Genomic DNA, 19,496 nt, shown 5'->3' on the forward strand with positions numbered 1-19,496 from the left:
TAAAACACAGTCAATGTAGTTAAACCCAGACTACTTTGTGTTTCACCGTGTTCGATCCTCCAGTTATAAAGCAAATCTACCTAATACTCTTTAAGGAAATTAGTTAACTTGAGGATACCACAAATCCACTATAACCTTGTCTGAAACAAAGACAAGTAAATTGATAAACCGCAAATAATATTTTCAGTGGAAAGATTCTGTCTTTTTTTAAATAAAAGTGTATGCAGTTAACATATAAGATATGTTTTAGAAAAAAAACACTAGGTTTGAATTTTAAAGTCACTGAACACACTTTGCATTTTTATTTTGTTTGTTTATAATAATAAAAGAACACAATATCTATCAGAAGTATGATATCAGAGAAACTAGTTTCGACACATTCGTGCGTCCTCTCCAAACTGAAAAGGACGCACGAATGTATCGAAACTAGTTTATTTGATATCCGACTTCTGACAGTTTGTTCCGTTTACTTTTTGTTTGTGTTCTTAACTAGATCACAAGAATCCAGGAGTCTACCTGCTGCACTTAACAGCTATAAGATTGTTCTCCGTGTGCAAGGTAAAATATTTATGACGCAATATAAGTGTCCAAATAAACAGTATATAACTTCCGTGACTGCATGGACCCTGCTACGGAAAGTAATGATTCCTGTTGAACTTAATACATGCTTTTCCTGATTGAATAAATTACATTACTTATAAACACCTCATAATTTATATAATTAAATAACTTCATTCTTAGGTTTAAAAGAAATGAAAAAACGGTTTCATGTACACTTCTTAAAAAATATCAGTCTTCAAAGAATAGGTACAACCCCATGGAAAACATTGTTATTTCGACGTATTGTGGGGAATACCTTGAGATGACTGATTGTGGTTTCATATGCTTGCTTAGACCACTAAAAGTTATATAGCTAAGCATCGAAATTGCAAAATGGTGGGCTTTAGAAACGTTCTTCATTTGTGGCTTGAAACTCTAGGAGTTAATTATGCTATAGTTTATTATAAATAAAGAAATTCGCTTTTAGATTCGCTAACAATATGACTCCAGTTATTTTGTATATTTATACATATATTTTTGAATTTAAAAATGAATCATCAGAATTATGTATTTTACGTACATTGACATAAATATGTTATTCTGAAACCAAAAATAAATATTCTGCAAATTAAAAAAAATTGACAAATAATTACAGTTCTGACTTTTGTAGATTATCACAGTTTGAATTTTCTTTTTTGGCGGAGAGGGGGTGAGTTTGGAGCTACATAATGACAAACGCTAGTTTGCTCCAGACGAAGAAAAATTTTACCTTTCGAAAGTGCTCGAGGTTATAGGGTTTGAAGGTTAAAGTCTTTCATTGATTTTTTGAACTTATGTTTTCTTAACATCATGAATAAATCTGTTTCAAGCGAAAGTTTACAAATCGTTTTATACATAAAACAAAAACACCGTACAAGTTAATGTATGAACTCCAGATTTAAAATGGAATTACATTAGTACTATTAAAATATACAATTTGTTTCTCAATATTTCTTCTAACAGAGGGCGATAGTAGCCGCCTAGCAACATCTGTTATTTGCAATAATAAATTTAGCCTAGCCTGTACTCGTAGGTCAGATTCATAGGGTTGGATATGTTTGTAGAATAAGAAGTTAGCTCTTAGTATGGTAAGTTTATTTTATTTCATTATTTATAATAAAGATCATTGTTAGTTTACTGGTACCATTATTATTTTGAAAGTAATATGCAAGTTTATTAATATCAATTATTGTACTATACTGTTAGTACGGTCTACAAATATAAATTACAATTCATGTATTAAAAACATAGACATCACATTTTTAATATTGGGACTCTATGAGTAATTATGTACTATGTAGTAACTAACATGTTAAAAAACTACAGTAATATACACCTAAGTGTTACTTTGAGGCTAAATAACGTTATCACAGTGTCAGTGATTTCCACAGTATATATTTTATATAACCTGAATTTTCCACTTCCTTAGCAACCTAAATGTAGAATGTTGATAAATAAATTTTCTACCAACACTTAAACCGTCAAGAGAATAAAACAATAGGCTAACTATTATAAAGTGACTACATTTTCTAAACCAAAACTGGGGATGCTTGTATAAAAATTTTATACCTCAAACTGTCGTAATTTTATATGTAGATAGTACAGGAGAAGCTTTCTGTATTGGTGTTAGTTGTATTTATCTGACAAATGCATCTGTGTTATTGTTATAAAAAGATCATGAAAATGTTCTGTGACATATTCAAATTCTTAGCTGTGGAAACTGCATCATGTTATCATATGAGAGTACTATATTTAAACTAATAATAATAATGATAAAACTGTCTGAATGTTCATTCCTAATGTGTTTCTTCCTTACATTTCATGATAAATATAAGAAATGAAATGGAATTTGGGGGCAGTTGTTTTATAAGTTTGGGACACTTTTGAGGAAGTTTTTTTTTTCTGAAGACAACATTCCTCATTAAAGGACTGCTCCTGAAAATTGTGGATGTATGGTCACCCTAAACTGTTAGTAAGTTAAATAGATTATTTAAAATGTGATATTCCTCAATCCTCTTAGTCAGTTGAATCTTTTGGAATTTACTTATTCTACTGATTTTAGTGTTGTAAATGTGTAGGCTTACCGCTGTTCCATTGGGGGACACAATTTGAAACTAAATAGAAAGTGTTTATTTTACTAATGGATTATATAGAAATATCAAACTCACATATAGATTATTTATTTTTCCAGCTGCAATTACTATAACTTTTAACTTGTATATGTGGTTTGCTAATATACACAGATTTTTGATTATGTTAGTAAGTGTACCTTACCTTTTAAAACAGAGTTAACAAAATTGTTGAACAGTAAATGTATAAGTACTGTAAAGAAGGCATAAATATAATTACTTTATAATTTGTATATGTTTTTAGGCTTACTTCATACAAAATATTGTTATTACACATACAAAATGCATAGATTTTATGAAGTTGTATGCACCGTGAAGGCAGACTATGACATTTGGAATAAATCAAGTTACGTAAGTTAAAGCATTAGTAACTGGTGCATTTGTGTTAACTTTATGCCATGGCTGTATAGTCATACAGTTTTTGGATTAATCTTTCTCACATATTGTAAACCACAGCTCAATGAACATTCTTTGAAGTGTGAACTTTGATTAAGTATCAGAACATTTTTAAAGAGAAGTAATATAAGTTTTCCATAATATGTTTTTGACAGTAACTTGTTGATTTAAACCTATAAGTTTTTAGTATAATTGTATTTGTATTTGATACTTTCAGTTGGGCACTATAGCATTTCAAACTGTGGAATATAGTATGCCATGGTAAACGTATACTTTTATTATCATTGTCATCTTCAAGGATATATAATGAATGTATGTTATCATAATTTAGATCACATGTTTAATATAAATGGAAACCCACTCAGTAGAAAGACTGAAGAAAAGGATCTTTACATAATGGTAGATGTGTAATATGCAGGCATACCATATTTATTTTATGTGATGTAGTATTATTTTTTTTCTATGTTATTAACTATTTATTTTGCACTCTGTTATGGTGGCTATGCATGATTCAGGATGTCTAATATTATCTTGTTTTAGTCATCTCAGCCATCTGTTCTTTTGTTAGATTATGTCCCCTGCCTGCAAAAATATTTCAGTGTGCATCTTGAGCCTGGGTTGAACTAGTTACAACAGAAATGTTTTTTGCTGGCTAAAGTATAATGTTACTGAATCTGATAGTTGAACAATGCTGTCAAGGAACAGAGGTCACATGGTGACAAACAAAGCAAGTTGATGTTTGAAATACAGGTGTTTTCTTTGTATCAGATATTTCCCAGAGAGGAGACCTTTTTGGGATTATTCAGCATTTAGTGTTGAGGTAATCTGTCTTGTGAGAAGGAAGACTGCAAGACTAACTGTTACATAACTTGGAGTGAGAACTGTCTGTCATTGCATGTGGGTAGGCATTTTGAGTTATTCTTTTGTGAATAAAGATTTTTGTTTGTTTCACCTAACTAAAATTTATCCAGCCTGTTCACTTTCACATAAAACAAACACTGAGCTCAAATACTTTTAATCATAAGAAGCCTCATAATTTTTTCTGGTCAGATTCTGCTATTAGTCCAGATAATTCTACATGATACCTGTCAGGAAATCAGTTTTTATACCACAGATAGTTACTTGGGCAATCAAAGGAATGTTCTGTTGCTAGTTTAGAATGTACTTATAGACATACTGGTTATAAGTCAATAGAGATAATTATTTCTATACATACTACTAGTTAGGCCCCACTAGAAATATTACTATTTAGGTTTTACCACATATTTGTTTTACCAAAATTCCTGGTGGTAAAGTTTCATTTGTTTTTAGCCAGAATAAAAGATATGTTTCACTGTGTACAGTTTTGGCCTCTATCCAATAAAGGATATTGATTTGTTGGAAAGGGTTCAGAGGAAAGATACGAAGATGAATCTGGAGATTGAAGGGTTATTGTATAGGGGGATAGACTAAGTTCTCTTTAACTTATTTTCTTTGGAATAAAGAAGGGTAAATGGTGATCTTATTGAAGTTAATCTGGTGTATCTGTAGGATAAGGTTTCAAATTTCTTTGTGCTGAATTCTGAAAACAAAAGGTTACCATCAGCAGTAGTGAGGGATGGCACCTTATAAGAATTTAAGAAGGGAATTGACAATTTCATGAAAAATACAGAGAGGATTTAATTTTTACTTTCTCTTGGGTGGTGGTTGTAAAAGGACAGCCTTAAAGGACTAGATTGGTCCATGCCTTTCTGTATTTTATGTCTGCTAAAATTAGTATCTTTTTTGTTAATAATAAAATTTTAGTATTGTATGTTATGTTTTTTTTTTCTTCCAGCTAGACTTACTTAGATGTTCTTTGGTGTCTTTTCTGTTTGATGCCCACCAACAGATCATTTTTAAAATAACACCAGTAATCAAATAGAATAATTAATAATAAAACATCATACGATATTTATTTAGGGAATTCTGCGATATTAAACAATATTTTTTCTTAATAAATCTTCATCTTTGTGGCGATGAGTTCCGCATTGATACTTATTTCTTTGCTTTAAACTGTGCCACATACTTTCAGTATTTTGGGTACGGCTACATGTTTCAAAATCTACAAAATTTTCACTGTGATTTGCAGTTTTATGCCAGTAAAAATAACCTTCCAAATTCAGGATGTTGCTATATACTTTCCAAGGAAAAGATCATTTTTGTACTGTTGGTGGGCACCAAACAGAAAGGATCCACTTTTTGTTTACATTGTTAGTGTTAGGTGAAATGAAGTTTCAGTAGATATGACAACAAATTAAACTTTTATTTGAGAAGAACTACTAGAGTGAAATTTAATGGTTTTTAAAGGACCTGGTTAACAGGTGTAAAACAGTTAATGACGAGTAGTATGGACAACCTGCATAGAAAACTTGGGTGGGTGACAACTCCTGTAGACCTTCATCAGGAGTTCAGTATCATAGTAGTTAAAATACAGTTACATTACTTATAAATACAATGCTTGTTTTTTTCTCACCTAATTAATGGTTGATTATTTCTGTATTGGAAATTTTACAGTACTTGAAAATATTAAAGAAAGCAGTTTACCACAATTTTAGAATTTTTATTACAAAATTAATTTCGTTGATAATAATAAAAGTATAAAATTAATGTACATTATTAAAAAGGAAAGAAGGACAGTTTAATCATTAATGAAGAGATTTAGAAAAAATGCCATAAAATAAGGGCCTATTGTTTTTTAATTTCTAGCGAGCATCTGTTTTATAATATTTTTCATTTTGTTGACTTATTACTTGCCCCCCAGTGGCACAGCGGTATGTCTGCGGACCTACAACGCTAGAATCCGAGTTTCGATACCCGTGGTGGGAAGAGAATAGATAGCCCATTGTGTAGCTTTGTGCTTAATTACAAACAAACAAAGACTTATTGCTTGAATACATTGGACATATGCTGCATTAAATAAACTTTTTTATAAGAGACTCAATCGTAATGAAACTTTGTTAGGAAGTTCCCTTTATGATTTTGAAAAATCGTGCGAAGTTTCATCCAAATCGGACTTAAACTGTGGGAGAAGTTTTGCGGACGGACTGACACTAGCCTCTTATATACATATATAGATTAAACAAAATATAAAAGTTCTTTGGTTTTGTCAATAGATGGCGATAGCTTTATCTTTTAAAGTAAACCGAAACATTTTCGTTGCCCTCTGCGAGCATAGAAATGTTTTTAACCGTCATTACAGTAATTCACTCTCACAAACCTTTTATTTCAGCTCTATTGGATTCAGAGTTAATGAGATACGAGAATATGTTGGCATATTTAAAAAAATTATATTACGTATGCTAATTATCTTATTTGTTTTTGGGAATAGTTTTTATTATGTTAAGAAATAATAGAATGTTATTTGCACTATGACCCTTAGTTTCAGTCATCACGGTAAAATTGCTACAGCCCCGATATTCTGCTTAACTACTTATAAGGTGAGCTTCTGTATTAGGCTAACAAAAGTGTTCATAAATATTTTAATCGTCACAATCTTTGCTAATACAGTAGTTTTTCAGTATGTTCGTATGATAGTTTTACTGATCTATGCAGAAGCAAGTCTGGCATGGCTTGGTGATTAGGGTGCTTGACTCGCAATCTGCGGGTTCGAATTCCCGTCTCACCTTTCAGCCGTGGGAACGTTATAATGTTTGTAAAAGAGTAGCCCAAGAGTTGGCGGTGGGTGGTGTTGACTAGCTTCCTTCCCTTTAGTCTATCACTGCTAAATTAAGGACGGCTAGCGCAGATAGTCATCGTGTAGCTTTGCGCGAAATTCCAACCAAACCGTCCTGGAGCACTATATAGAAATTAAGTTTTGTTAGCCGTCTTTTGCCTGAAGGTGGCGTAATGCATACAATCTCACAAAACTGATAGTATTGTAGAAAGCATTTATATGAATAGTAATTTAATTTTATAATGTGTGTGATATGTAGTATATAATATTACATGAATGTTTCCTAAGAGCAGTTTTTATTAGTGCAGAAACATATTGAACTATAGAAAACATATCATCATCGTATTATAATTATTATTTAATTTTAACTTAGTACATTTGAGATACTTTTTAATTTATTACAATGCTTATCGGTGGTTGTGTATATAATATTTAGATTAGAATTTCTATCAATGATAGGTGTTTCAATAAATTTAATTCTCTCAATAAATCGTTTTGATGAGTACGATTATTTCTGATTCTGTACACAAAAAACGGGGGAAAAAGACGTTTTATGCAAGAACGGGGAACACGAACTCCTGTTTGGCGGCATTACAATCAACAGAGACCTGTTTTCTATATGCTAATGCACAAAGAAAACAGTTCTCCCTTTTAACTGACATACACATAAAGTTCAAGCAACTGTCCTGTCCAACCTCTGAAGCGAACTGAATTGTAGGGTTGATTGAATTGACATGTATCTTAAAATCCATTAACGTGTCGTTGCCATGTCGCTACACAAGACACATGTTATTATCATACCTTAACCACATAATGGATTTAATCAAAACGGATTTCAAAGTTCGGGCTTCAAAATCAAACATAAACAATAGAAAGTAGAAGTGGTAGAGGGGCCTGCTAAATTCATTTCTTTCCTTCTAGCAGTCCCCCGGTGGGACAGCAGTAAGTCTTCGAATTTACAACGCTAAAATCAGGGGTTCGATTCCCCCTCGGTGGACACAGCAGATAGCTTAATGTGGCTTTACTGTAAAGCATTATTTACCTTTAACAGTATTAGAATATTTCATAATGAGCGAGGTGTAGTGTATTATTTAACTTTAACGGTATTAGAATATTTCATAATAAGCGAGGTGTAAAGCAGTATTTAACTTTAATAGTATTATAATATTTCATAATAGGCAACGTGTAAAGCATTATTTAACTTTAACAGTATTAGAACGTTTCATAACGAGCGAGGCTTAGAGCATTATTTAACTTCAATAATGATTAGACGCCTTTGTAATGAGCAGGATGTTGAGCGTTATTTGTTTTTTGATTTCTTATTCTGTCTCAAAGTTATTTGACAAGAAAAAGCATTCAACCGTGGAATTATAACTGGAAACAGTTGTAAAATTAATCATCTCTGTCTTCGAATTTTATATTATGTTATATATACAATCAGACCAATGCACTACATAGATTAATACGTATTATATATATTTTGATAGCTTTAAAATAATGTGAGCAGTGATGCACGATTGATTCCTGACCCCATTCCTTTGTTCTTCCATAGAACATTGGAACTCAGAACTATGGCCCCTCCCTTTTTTACACAATGTGTCTTAACTCCTAGGTGAGAACAGATTACGTTCACTTGCGAAACGAAGTCGAACTCGCTGTTCTCGCGTCATTTTTATGACCAGGCCGCTCTGCCACCTGTTGGAAACTTCCGAGGCGGTTCTCTTAAGTCAGAAGCAGAACTTCGTTGAAAAAGAATAGAAATCTACCGTTTTTACACATGATGTGAAAAAAATTCTACGTACTTTCATGTGATCACTAAAAACATATATCTGTTAATTACCAGACGTTGTCACGTCGCTACATAAACTTGGTTATTAACTAAAAGTCCATGGTATATCATGCACAAGAATGAACTTTTATAATGGCTGATTGTCGGAAAGAATAGTCTGATTCAATTTTGTATCATTCACGACTGTTGTCAGTACTAAAAGCAAATATTGCTTAGATCTTCCATTTCTGGAAAGTCTCTCAAAATGTGTATATTATACTTAACCTCGTCTGTGGTATCATGGCTGTGAGGATGAACACGATTGACAAGGGATAAAGTAGTTAGCACGAGCCCTGAAGCACCTTTGTCATCAAGTGAAGTTCAGTATGCTAACTAAGCTTGATGTAGGAAATATATAAATTTTTCTTTCAATTTGTGAATAGATCATGCTGAGGAAGATTGTAATTGTGCACCTTACATATACACAGTATTTTAGGAGTAATTGCGTGTAATTTGCTGGTAAACGGATGGGCCCTGTGGTAAAGCTCTGTACTTTTAAGCTGGCAAGTCGGGTTCGAATCCGTGCGATACAGCAAAATATTGTCCACACTTGATGTTGTAGTAGGTGGTTTATAAGAGTGACAGTCAATTACGTAAGGTTGATGGTGAGTGGTATAAGGTCATTAGTTCGAAATTAGGGGCAGATACAAAAAAAACCTAGTAGATTTGTCACATACGCGGATATATATCTACGTGCATTTTTAATCAGCGTTGTAGGATAAACAAAGTATAGCTTTACTTATATGGGAAGTACTAGACTTCTGCTTTTTAGGTATTAAAAATATTCCAACGCTTTTCCTTAGAATAATGTCCAAGATAGAGGAGAACAGCTTGTACAAGTAGCGTGTAAAGGAGGCACAGAATTATACTTGACTAAAAAGGCGAGATTATTGGGTAATTACTGATTTTCTGTGGTTTTAATGATCACACATAAAAAAGTGTGCTTCATCAGTAATTAATCATACAAACTTCTAGTTTTTCATTTATTTATTGATACTCTCCTGGTTTCATCTTTTTATTCATCGATCTGAAAGAACATTTTTCTTTTTCTCCAACAGTATTAGGAATTTATCTTGTAGTCAAATGTATCCCGAGAAAAGGTTTTTTAGAAGATAGATCACATGCAGTTGGCCAAGTTTTTGAACCTATTGTTTAGTATAACCTGAACCAACTGTGTATATATATATATATATATATGTGCATTTAATAACTGTTACTCGTACAACCAGTAAAGAAATAGTGTGCGAGTTTGTGTGTGTGTGTTTATACCATCTACAAAATAACAGCTATTGCCGGTATATATGAATATATATATGTATGTATGTATATAAGGTGTTTTAATTATTGTGTTGTATGTACATGTATATAATTTACACAAAACATATAAAGTAAAGGAAGTCCTCACTTTTGTTAAAAATGATATGTATATCTAAGCACCGGAAATTACTACAGCTTTTTAGCTCATGCGCATGTAGAGAGGGCGAACGTGCTTTCACCTGTACTTTGACTAGCATGTACCTAGTTGTAACAGACCACCGTTTTCCTCGTTTGACATATGTGCCGATAGTGGTGCGACCTGTATGTGTATTAATGTCAGAGCGTATACTCTTTCTTGTCCTCTAAGCTAATACCCACGATCTAGTCTTATATGCAAAGTGAAAATTTAGTTATAACGCTGGTTCGGTATGTTGGACTGTTGGTTTGACTTTTATCATAGGCTTGGTTCCTCAATTTTTTTCATCAACTCAGCTAGAAAAACAGACACGACTAAACGGACCGTAAGTTTTATCTTGATTTTAATGCTCATACACAATATGTTAATTAATAGCTCTTATAAAATTCATACTAGATACATGAATATCACATAACAACCGTTTTACTCACATGTGGTAAATAAATAAAGTTTTATATTCTAGTTTTGGTTTAGCGTTATTCAGTGGTATACGTTGAAAAAAACTTAACGTACTTTTAAAATAGTAATAATGTTAAATTGTTTTAATTTGTTTTTCTTCTGAGAGTTCATCATTATTCTTCATCGTTGAAATGACTACCTGTCATGAAGCGTCATCATTGTACTTTGTTATTGAATTAAAAATTATCTCTTGTGAGATTTCGTTATTGTACTACATTATTGAAGTGTTTCAGAGATTATATGTTGTGAGACTCAAGTACTTTCATATTGAACTTATCCATTTCAATGATTATTTAACAACAAAATGTTTCAATTATTAATGGAATAGTTAAAGAATACTCTCCTTTGGTTTGTTAATTAAATCTCTACCTTTTTCCTACGATTATTTAATGGATTTGGAGTTTAAACATAAACTTACATGGGTGTTGAACCTGAAAGTGAAGATGAGGAAGAATATGTTCTGTTTCTTTATATTTTGTTTTTCTTCGAGCATAAAGCTGACAGATCATCGTTATTATTCTCCAGAGTTTTTCATTCAAATGTAGTACTATATACTGAGACTCCCATAATGCTTGTACCGTTCAGTTGATGCGCGTCCTATTACATGCTTGAAAAACAAAGCGATTTTCCGAGTTCAACATATTGTTACGGACTTAGCAAATCCTTTAGGAAGAACGTTTTGTTATCACTTCGGTTAAAGAATTGTTTCTCGGTGCTCATGCATGGTTATGATAAGTTTTTGAGTAAAGAAAACCTTGTTGTGAACAGTGACATAATACAGTCTCTGAATAAACAAAATTAACGGTGTATGTTATCTTCTGACTGTCAAGGTATGTTTTACAGCCTGTCAATGTTCAGTTGTGTTTATTACTCTTATAATAATTTTTAACTCGTGGAGTGATATCAAGTCTTTCATAATATAGTGAAACAAATCACCCATTTGTTTCTTTCATTATGCACTTACTTCATAATGTGAACTACTTTAGAGTATAAAGCATAAACATATTTACCTAGAACTTAATAAATATGTGTTCATTTTTGAAAGATATAAAAAAAAGAGTTTGCGTTAAACTACAAACTGTCATTTGTACAACGAGCATTTTCCATACCCATCCTTTGGAGCAGTTGGAAATTCAAATCATGTGTATTGTTTGTGAAAAGTGAGGTTTTCCTACACGTGTGTACAAGCAGTTAGTTACTTTCCTTCAGCATTAACACTGTTCGCCGAGTATGAATTCCGTCGATTTGAATTCCATGGTTCTGTAATAGTTCTCTTTAAAAACAAAACTTAAAAACTTTTGTTGTTGCGGGTAAATTGTGAGAGTTAACCTTGTGCTAGTTTATTTATTGTGCTCATTTTGATTATCAAATGTCGTAATAAAGTGCTCAACTATTGAAATTTTATCCGTTCATCTTAAATGTGGTTCAAATACTTGTAGTAACTTGGATAATCTTTAGAAAATAGGCGGTAGATGTGACTAAGATGCGAACCGCACATTGTATTAAACTGTGTCTAAATAAGCGTCTTCTAGGGGGTGATTCTCTTCTGCGCCTTCAACAATTAAGAAATATTTATAGAAGGTGATATCTACAACACAGTCAATATACTTTCAGGCGATTAAAACTGTCAGAAGTCAGGCTTCACTGCTTCTGAATTCGAGTAGAGAACTGCAGAACTATAGCTGTTAGGTTGTATCTAGTCTCGTAAAAACACAGTTTGTGTCGATTTCAGTCATCAGTAAGTCTGCTTTTATTTTCCTGTTTTATAGGGGAAATTCAGTGCTTCAGAAAAAGACTATACACATTTTTCTTTTGTATATATCCGCATTTCACCCTGGTGGACCAACGGTAAGTTTACGGACTTACAACTCTTCATGTCTGCATATATCTACATATAAAGTCATACACGCACAGTTAAAGAAAGATGAAGCAATATCTACTTAACACTAAATTTTTATCAATTAAATTCTCATTAAAAGAAGCTGTATCATTTCCCGTCTTCTACTTTGATTTAAACATCGCCATGATGTACATACAAATAATATATATATACATACATATATATAAATATATATGAAGCAAAGTTTCCTTATGTTTTATTGTTTTAAAGTACTAAAACGACAACAAATAGTTGAACTTTGGAAACTTGTTTTTAGTTTTAATTTCTTAGTGCCGTCCTAAGTACATATCCAGCTATTAGTGTAAAAGGAATCAATTATAGTTAATAACCATACAAATATTTAACTTTTATTTGCATCTTGTTGCACAGATAAGAAACACTATAGATAGCATATCAGGTAAAACCTGCAGAACTCGGTTTAAGGGCGTCGACTTAACTGCTGATGTGACAAATCAAGTGTCACAGCGGGATATGTAACCCATAGGACAGAGACTTTTTATGATACTTCAGACTAAGTATTTAAGTATTTGATATATTTCTTATTAGGGCTGCAGAAACGTTGCGCACAATATGAATGCGCCGAAAATTTTAGTCAGTATAGTCGAAGAGTTCCCTCAAAAACCGAATGTAATTTCTATAAAAACAACATTCCGAATTCAAAAAGATGCCAGGTATTGCCAAATAGGGTTACCTACTAGCTATCGGGATGACCATTTTCAATTTTACAATATATATCACCTTTGTTAATACACCATTGCTTTTTGGAAAAAAACAGAAGAAAAAAGAGTCAAATAAACACAACACTATTATAGCACGATGACATCGTGTTTGTTGTTACAACTACTGTTCTTTTGTACAGAAACTTTTAGATACAACAGACTTGGTTTACAAAGCTCCAGCATCCGTACATTGAACCCCAAACAGTGAACTATCCTCATGTTTCTGCTGCTTTATTAGCAGTTTTTACACAGAAAAGGCACTGGTACCCAAGTAAAGCACACCATTTTCTCAACAGATAGGGGAAGCGTCTCGGGAAACCACAAAGGTGTGGGTTCATGTGAAAATGATGAAACATCTGTCTGCATCTATAAGCTGAATGTATATGTAAGTTTTTTCTGTATAGTAATGATAAAAAAAATCAAAGGCTCACGGATACAACTTCCTGAGTTGATTTAAACTACTTTCAACTTGGAGTGTGGCTACCGTGTGGTGTTTGCAACCAGTAGGGGAGAGATTTGAAAGGGCAGCAACAGTTAAGTGACTGTTTGACACGTTACTACGAATTTACTGTAGGTCAAAGGATACATACGGGATCTACCATTCGTTAAAACGGGGATACTACTTGGGATATTTGGCAGCACGAAATATTTTCATGGTGCATATGCCATACAGTTATAACACAGGCAGCCCGTACAGTATTTTATCAGGATAATGAATTAGCACAAAATGTGTCTTAGCTTTAGTTTGGGGCAAATATTTTAGGCTTAAGAGCTCAAAAATAATTATGAGTAAAATGCAGTATTTAAACGAAACAAATCAATCCCATATTTATCTCTATAAAGAGTTTAAGATTTCAACAATTAACACGCATTCATCAAATGTTATCACTTATTGATAATAGTTATACCTAAAAGTTTTTATAATTATTGCCGTTGAAACTACTACTTCTATCATCTATCATGTTCATTCTAATAGCCATGATTGCGTACTATTGCCCAACACTGCAATTTCCATCGTAACATCTTCCTGCAAATGTCGAGGCTAGTCTTAGGCTACACATCTTGACAGACTTTCCACTGTACATGGGCTTCGTCTTAAACTGTCCCCCTGTGGCACAGCGGTATGTTTGCGGACTTATACTGCTAGAAACTGGGTTTCGATACCCGTGGTGAGCAGAGCACAGATAGCCCTTTGTGTAGCTTTTTGCTTAATAACAAACAACAATCGTCTTAAACTACCTTTCAAGAGACCAAAGGCATAAAAGTTTATTACAACTACAGAGATTGCTGCAATTTAAGTTGTTATAGTTCTTTGTTGTTGTTTTTTTTGGCGTTTTTATTATGAAAACAACCGTTAATTTCGGTGTGTAACTGTAAGTTTGTAAACTGTTGGCTTGTGAGACTTTGCCAGATTTAAAGTATTGTTTATTATTACTGTTACCAATAGATATGCGCAAGTTTATTGCAGTTCCTTTTTTTGAGTTGGAAGATTCTCCTTCGTAACCTTAACCTTAATATGGCGGGTGAGATCGTTACCCTAGATTATACTAACTTCAAATCTCCTTTGTACTATTAAACTCGCTTATTGTTCCCGATCAGAAATATTGTTAACTTTGACAAGAAGACGGCAAAAATGTACAAGAGATGACTATCGCATTATTTCTACATGAACTATCGTTCATAAGCTAACACTTGTTACTCATCACCTCATTCGAGGCGGTTTAACTCGTTACTGCATTGCTGTTTTCTTTAGCATGTTCCTACAATTACCAGACTTTTGCAGTAGTTTTATGATTCTCTGTTGTTCCTGAAAAATACCTATGTATGATTTTGCTATATTTATATATTTAAGCTTATCATTTTTGTTCTGAATATAAGACATTAGTAGAGAGTATTTCAGCCATACATAAGAACATGAAAAGGGTATCACCGATCGTTTTGGAAATGGGTACTTTCCGATACATTACGACTCGTTAAGTTAAGCTTTATATATAGTGCAACATGTAAAATAGAAAATATAATAATGGTTAAAGCCCCGCAGTGGCACAGCGGTATGTCTGCGGACTTACAACGCTAGAAACCGGGTTTCGATACCCATGGGGGCAGAGTACAGATAGCCCATTGTGTTTCTTTGTGCTTAACTTCAAACAAACAAATAATGATGAATAGCTCACTAAATTAAACTAATTTTACTAGTCAACAAGAAAACAATGTTTCGGGCAATAGCCCTTCATCGGGTTTCCAGTGAGACTAACTAATAGTTAGGGTGATAGAACAAATAGCATGTGGCTCCAAGGCTCGAGAACAAGTTAAGCTATAAAAACGCTAAGGGAAGTAACAGCATCGAGTAATATTGTTCAAAGAGATACAACAATAAAAGGTGTGGGAATTTAACACAAGGAGTGGAGAAGGACAGTGAAAAGAAATCAAACAAACAAATGAATATAAAAGTAACAATTGTGGGTGACTAAAATGATCAGGCTAGGGAGGAAAAGGAGTGCATGCATTGAACAAAAATGTGGAGCAAATACATTTACAGTGTAAGGGAAAGTGTAAGGCGGGGAAATGAAGATAAAGTTAGAGGAAAGAGAACTCTTCATTCATTCCAAAGGAATTGATAGTGCCTAATTTAAAAATCATACGTCTTTCCAGGCGTTCTCTTTACGTTAAAGTGGATGGAGCAAATATGAGTCCAAGTTTGGAGAAGTCGAATATGCAATGTGTAGAGTTATTAAAGTGTCTACGTGTGGGTTTTGTTGTGTCATTATTTCTAATATAAGAGAGATGTTCACGTTAACGATCTCATACGCGGCGACCCGTTTAACCAATGTATAGCATGCCACATTTTTTACAGATCGCACAATATATCAGGCTTGTTGAAATGCACGTGAATGACTGATGTATTTGGAATTTTCCATTAGGGCCAGATATGGATGTTGTGGTGTTAACATAGTTGCAGGTGGCGCATTTCTTTTTCTGACAACAGGCTGTACCCGGGTTCACACTAAGGGCAGATTTGTGGATGACACTATGGATTAAAATGTTTTTAATATTCTTATCATGTCTACAACCGATTAGTGTGCGTTCTTTAAATTTTTTTGGAAGTTATGGGTTCGTCAGTGAGGATATTGAAGTTTTGTTTGATGATCTGGGCAACTTTAGAGGTATTAGGTTGGTGAGTGATACTCGGGAGTTTGTAGATTTGGGTTTAGGTTTTAAGGTGTATTTTCGGGCTACAGAATCGGCGCATTAGGTGGTTCTTTCTATTAAAGGCTTAAGGTAGGAGCGACTGGTAAAGAAATCTTTCATATCTTCAGATTTTGACTCCTAATCTATTTGTTCACCGCAGAGTCTGCGCAATCTTAGGACTTGAAAGTGACTGAAATGTATGACGTGGATGGGAAGAGTCGTAGGGCATCAATGAGTTTGTAACGTACTGATGTCGATAAATGACAGTTTACAATGGAAATGAGAATGTCTAAAAGTATAAGCTCTAGAAGGATACTATCCATGTGAAGGTAAGCGCGAGATGGAAAGAGAAAACGAATTGTGAAAGAATATCAATGTCGCACAAGGTTGTGCTGGCCGCATCAAGAATGACATCAGTATAACGTTTGTAAAGAGTAGGAAATGTTCTTTGGAGAAAATCTTATTCTTTATGTAACCAACAAACAATGAAACATAAGAAAGACCCATTTTTCTACCCATAGCAACACCTTTTGTAAAATCTGTTCAGGGTTCGGCAATACCTAAGAGGACATGCGCGCGTGTTTTATAACATCGTTGTGAGGAATCGATGTGTAGAGTGTTTGTAATGTCCATGGTAAATATATAATGTTCACTACCAGAGAATTGGAAGTTGTTGAAAGTTCGGAGTGCATGTGTCGTGTCTAGGAACAGACGAGACGATGGGCTTAAGGACGTCATCAAGGAAAGACGAAATTAATTAAGTGGCGCAGTTACAGGCGAAAATAATTGAGCGACCAGGGTTCCCTGGTTTATGAATTTTAGGGAGGAGTTGAAATTCCAGGGTTTGTAAAAGATTAGTAGCATCCGATGGCAAGTTACCTGTGCGAATGAAATCGTTAATGGTAGTTTTAATATTTAGGTTAAACGATTTAGTCGGGTCGCTAGTTAAGGGACAGTAAAAATACTTTTGAGTTATATGGCATTATAGATAAACAAATAGGGACGAGTACCTTGTTAAGGCGAAGGTTCAGTATACACACAATGAATCATCCTTATAGACCCTTGTACGTTTTTACTTTCTTGTATTAATTTGCCCTAAAGGTTATGGGTGAAAGAAATTTAATCGAGTTTTTGCCATTCATCTTTATAACATATAATCTCAAAAATCAAAGCACATATAAGACCAATGATTATTATTTGATATTTGATAAGGATGCGTGTGATGGCATTCACTCTTCGAGAGCTTGTGTATCAAAATAAAATTTATGTTGTGTATACTTAAGAGAAAAGTATCAGGTTTATGTTATTTACTTGAATTTCTTATTTTGAAATGTTTATATAATTCAGTTGTTCGTGTTGTTTAAAAGTGAGAAACAAACTTGTTTATGTACTATTCCTCTGTAATATCTATCTTCTTCATCGAGATTCGGTCCATGTTTTGGACCATGAAGGGTCAGGTTCAGTGTTATATGCTTTTTTTTTCAATTTACTCGCAAAGACACACTAGGTCTATCTGCGCATAGCAGTCCTTAACTTTGAACTGGCCTCCAGTGGTTCAGCAGTAAGCTTAGCTCTAAAAACTGGATTTCGATACCCGTGGTTGGCACAACACAGGTAGCCCATTGAGTAGCTGTGTGTGTTAATAACAAACAAACCAAAATTTTGAACTGATAGACTAGAGGGAAGGCAGCTAGTCAACGGCACCTACCGCCAACTGTTGGGCTACTTTTGTCTGGTCGAATATTCATTTTCACTCTTATATTGCGCCCATGACCCCGAAGTGCGGAAAGAGTTTTTGCAGAAACGTGTCACGAACTATGACTATAAACTATAAACTCTAGAGTACGCCTGTCCCCAAAGACATGCAAATAAAATCACTGTGTACCGTACCACAATGCAAATTGGTATTGTGCTTTGTTCACGTGTTTGATCTGTTATATGTTGTACATCACAAATAGCCTAACGGCGGCACAGCGGTATGTCTGCGGACTTATAACGCCAGAATCCGGGTTTCGATACCCGTGGTGGGCAGAGCACAGATGTGTAGCTTTGTGCTTAATTGCAAAAAAAAAAAACAACAACAAAAAACATCACAAATAATTGTTTCAGGTAAAGATGCCCACACTCATACATGTTACGTTTTCTTGTTAGTGAGTCTACAATTGAGAATACGAAGTATATGTTTATTTCACATCTGGTTTGGAGGATATTAATAGTTTCAACTCAGCAAGAAACAATTGCATTCAGTTCTTCTAAACTTCATGATCAAGTTAACCGTTTATTTCATTGCAAGTCTCTCCGCTATTAGCTATATAAAGAAGCGTAGCTCGGGTACTATATTTCAGTTTTATTGCTGTTTTCTGCTAAGTATACCATTGTAGATGAAAGATGATTTGTTTCGACTTATTCTCTTTATAAACTTGGAGCAAGTCGGTGCCTTTTTTTCGGCTTATTGTGTGATCTATAAATAGAAAGAGAAAAGGAAGCAAAAATAAAATTACGAGCTCGGATTATGTAACTTTTGTGTGTGTGTGTGTGTTAGTAATTGTATATGTGCAACCATAAAAACGAAAAGTACTGTGTTTTATAACCAGCATGTATCCTCGTGCAGTTTCGATTGTAATATTTCCTACCGTTATAAGTCGCTATATATATATTAAGCTATGAGCATGCGTCTGCTCAAAATGCCTCGAAAAGTAATCTATAGATTTTTGTATTGTTATTTTATTTAGCGCATCGTAAAATTTCATTATGTGAACGAACTTTTATCGTGATCATAGGAGATTTTACCAATGTTTCAGTGTAAAGTTCTGTCTAACAAAATAATCGTTCTCCATGCAAAACGAATCGGTGTTTAGATTATTACTTATTTAACTGTCTGTTGTGTCTTCTAAACATATATGAGGACAAGATAGATTTTTGATTCCTTGCGATTAAACAAACTTATGTTCCAGCTTACTCTTGTCCTTTGACTAGGAATATTCAATTCAGATTTGGATTACATCCATATTTATTGGTACTTACGTTTCTAACCTATGTAATTCGGCCCGGCATGGCCAGGTGGATAAGGCGCTCGACTCACAATCTGAGGGTCGCGGGTTCGAATCCGCATACCACCAAACATGCTCGACCTTTTCAGCCGTGGGGGCG

General features: G+C 33.8%; 1 protein-coding gene across 1 annotated transcript in view; it reads left to right on the plus strand.

Annotated features, from left to right (window-relative positions):
• The first annotated feature begins 1,601 nt into the window (after positions 1 to 1,601).
• Positions 1,602 to 19,496, plus strand: part of LOC106463447 (serine/threonine-protein kinase tricorner-like) — a 58,362-nt gene continuing 40,467 nt past the window's right edge. Inside the window, exon 1 of the mRNA XM_022390939.1 lies at positions 1,602 to 1,667. Within this exon, the coding sequence (XP_022246647.1) occupies positions 1,665 to 1,667 (3 nt within the window). The 5' untranslated portion in view covers positions 1,602 to 1,664. The remainder of the gene's footprint in view (positions 1,668 to 19,496) is intronic.

Source organism: Limulus polyphemus, unplaced genomic scaffold (assembly GCF_000517525.1).
Source record: "Limulus polyphemus unplaced genomic scaffold, Limulus_polyphemus-2.1.2 Scaffold1410, whole genome shotgun sequence".
NCBI classification, from domain to species: domain Eukaryota; kingdom Metazoa; phylum Arthropoda; class Merostomata; order Xiphosura; family Limulidae; genus Limulus; species Limulus polyphemus.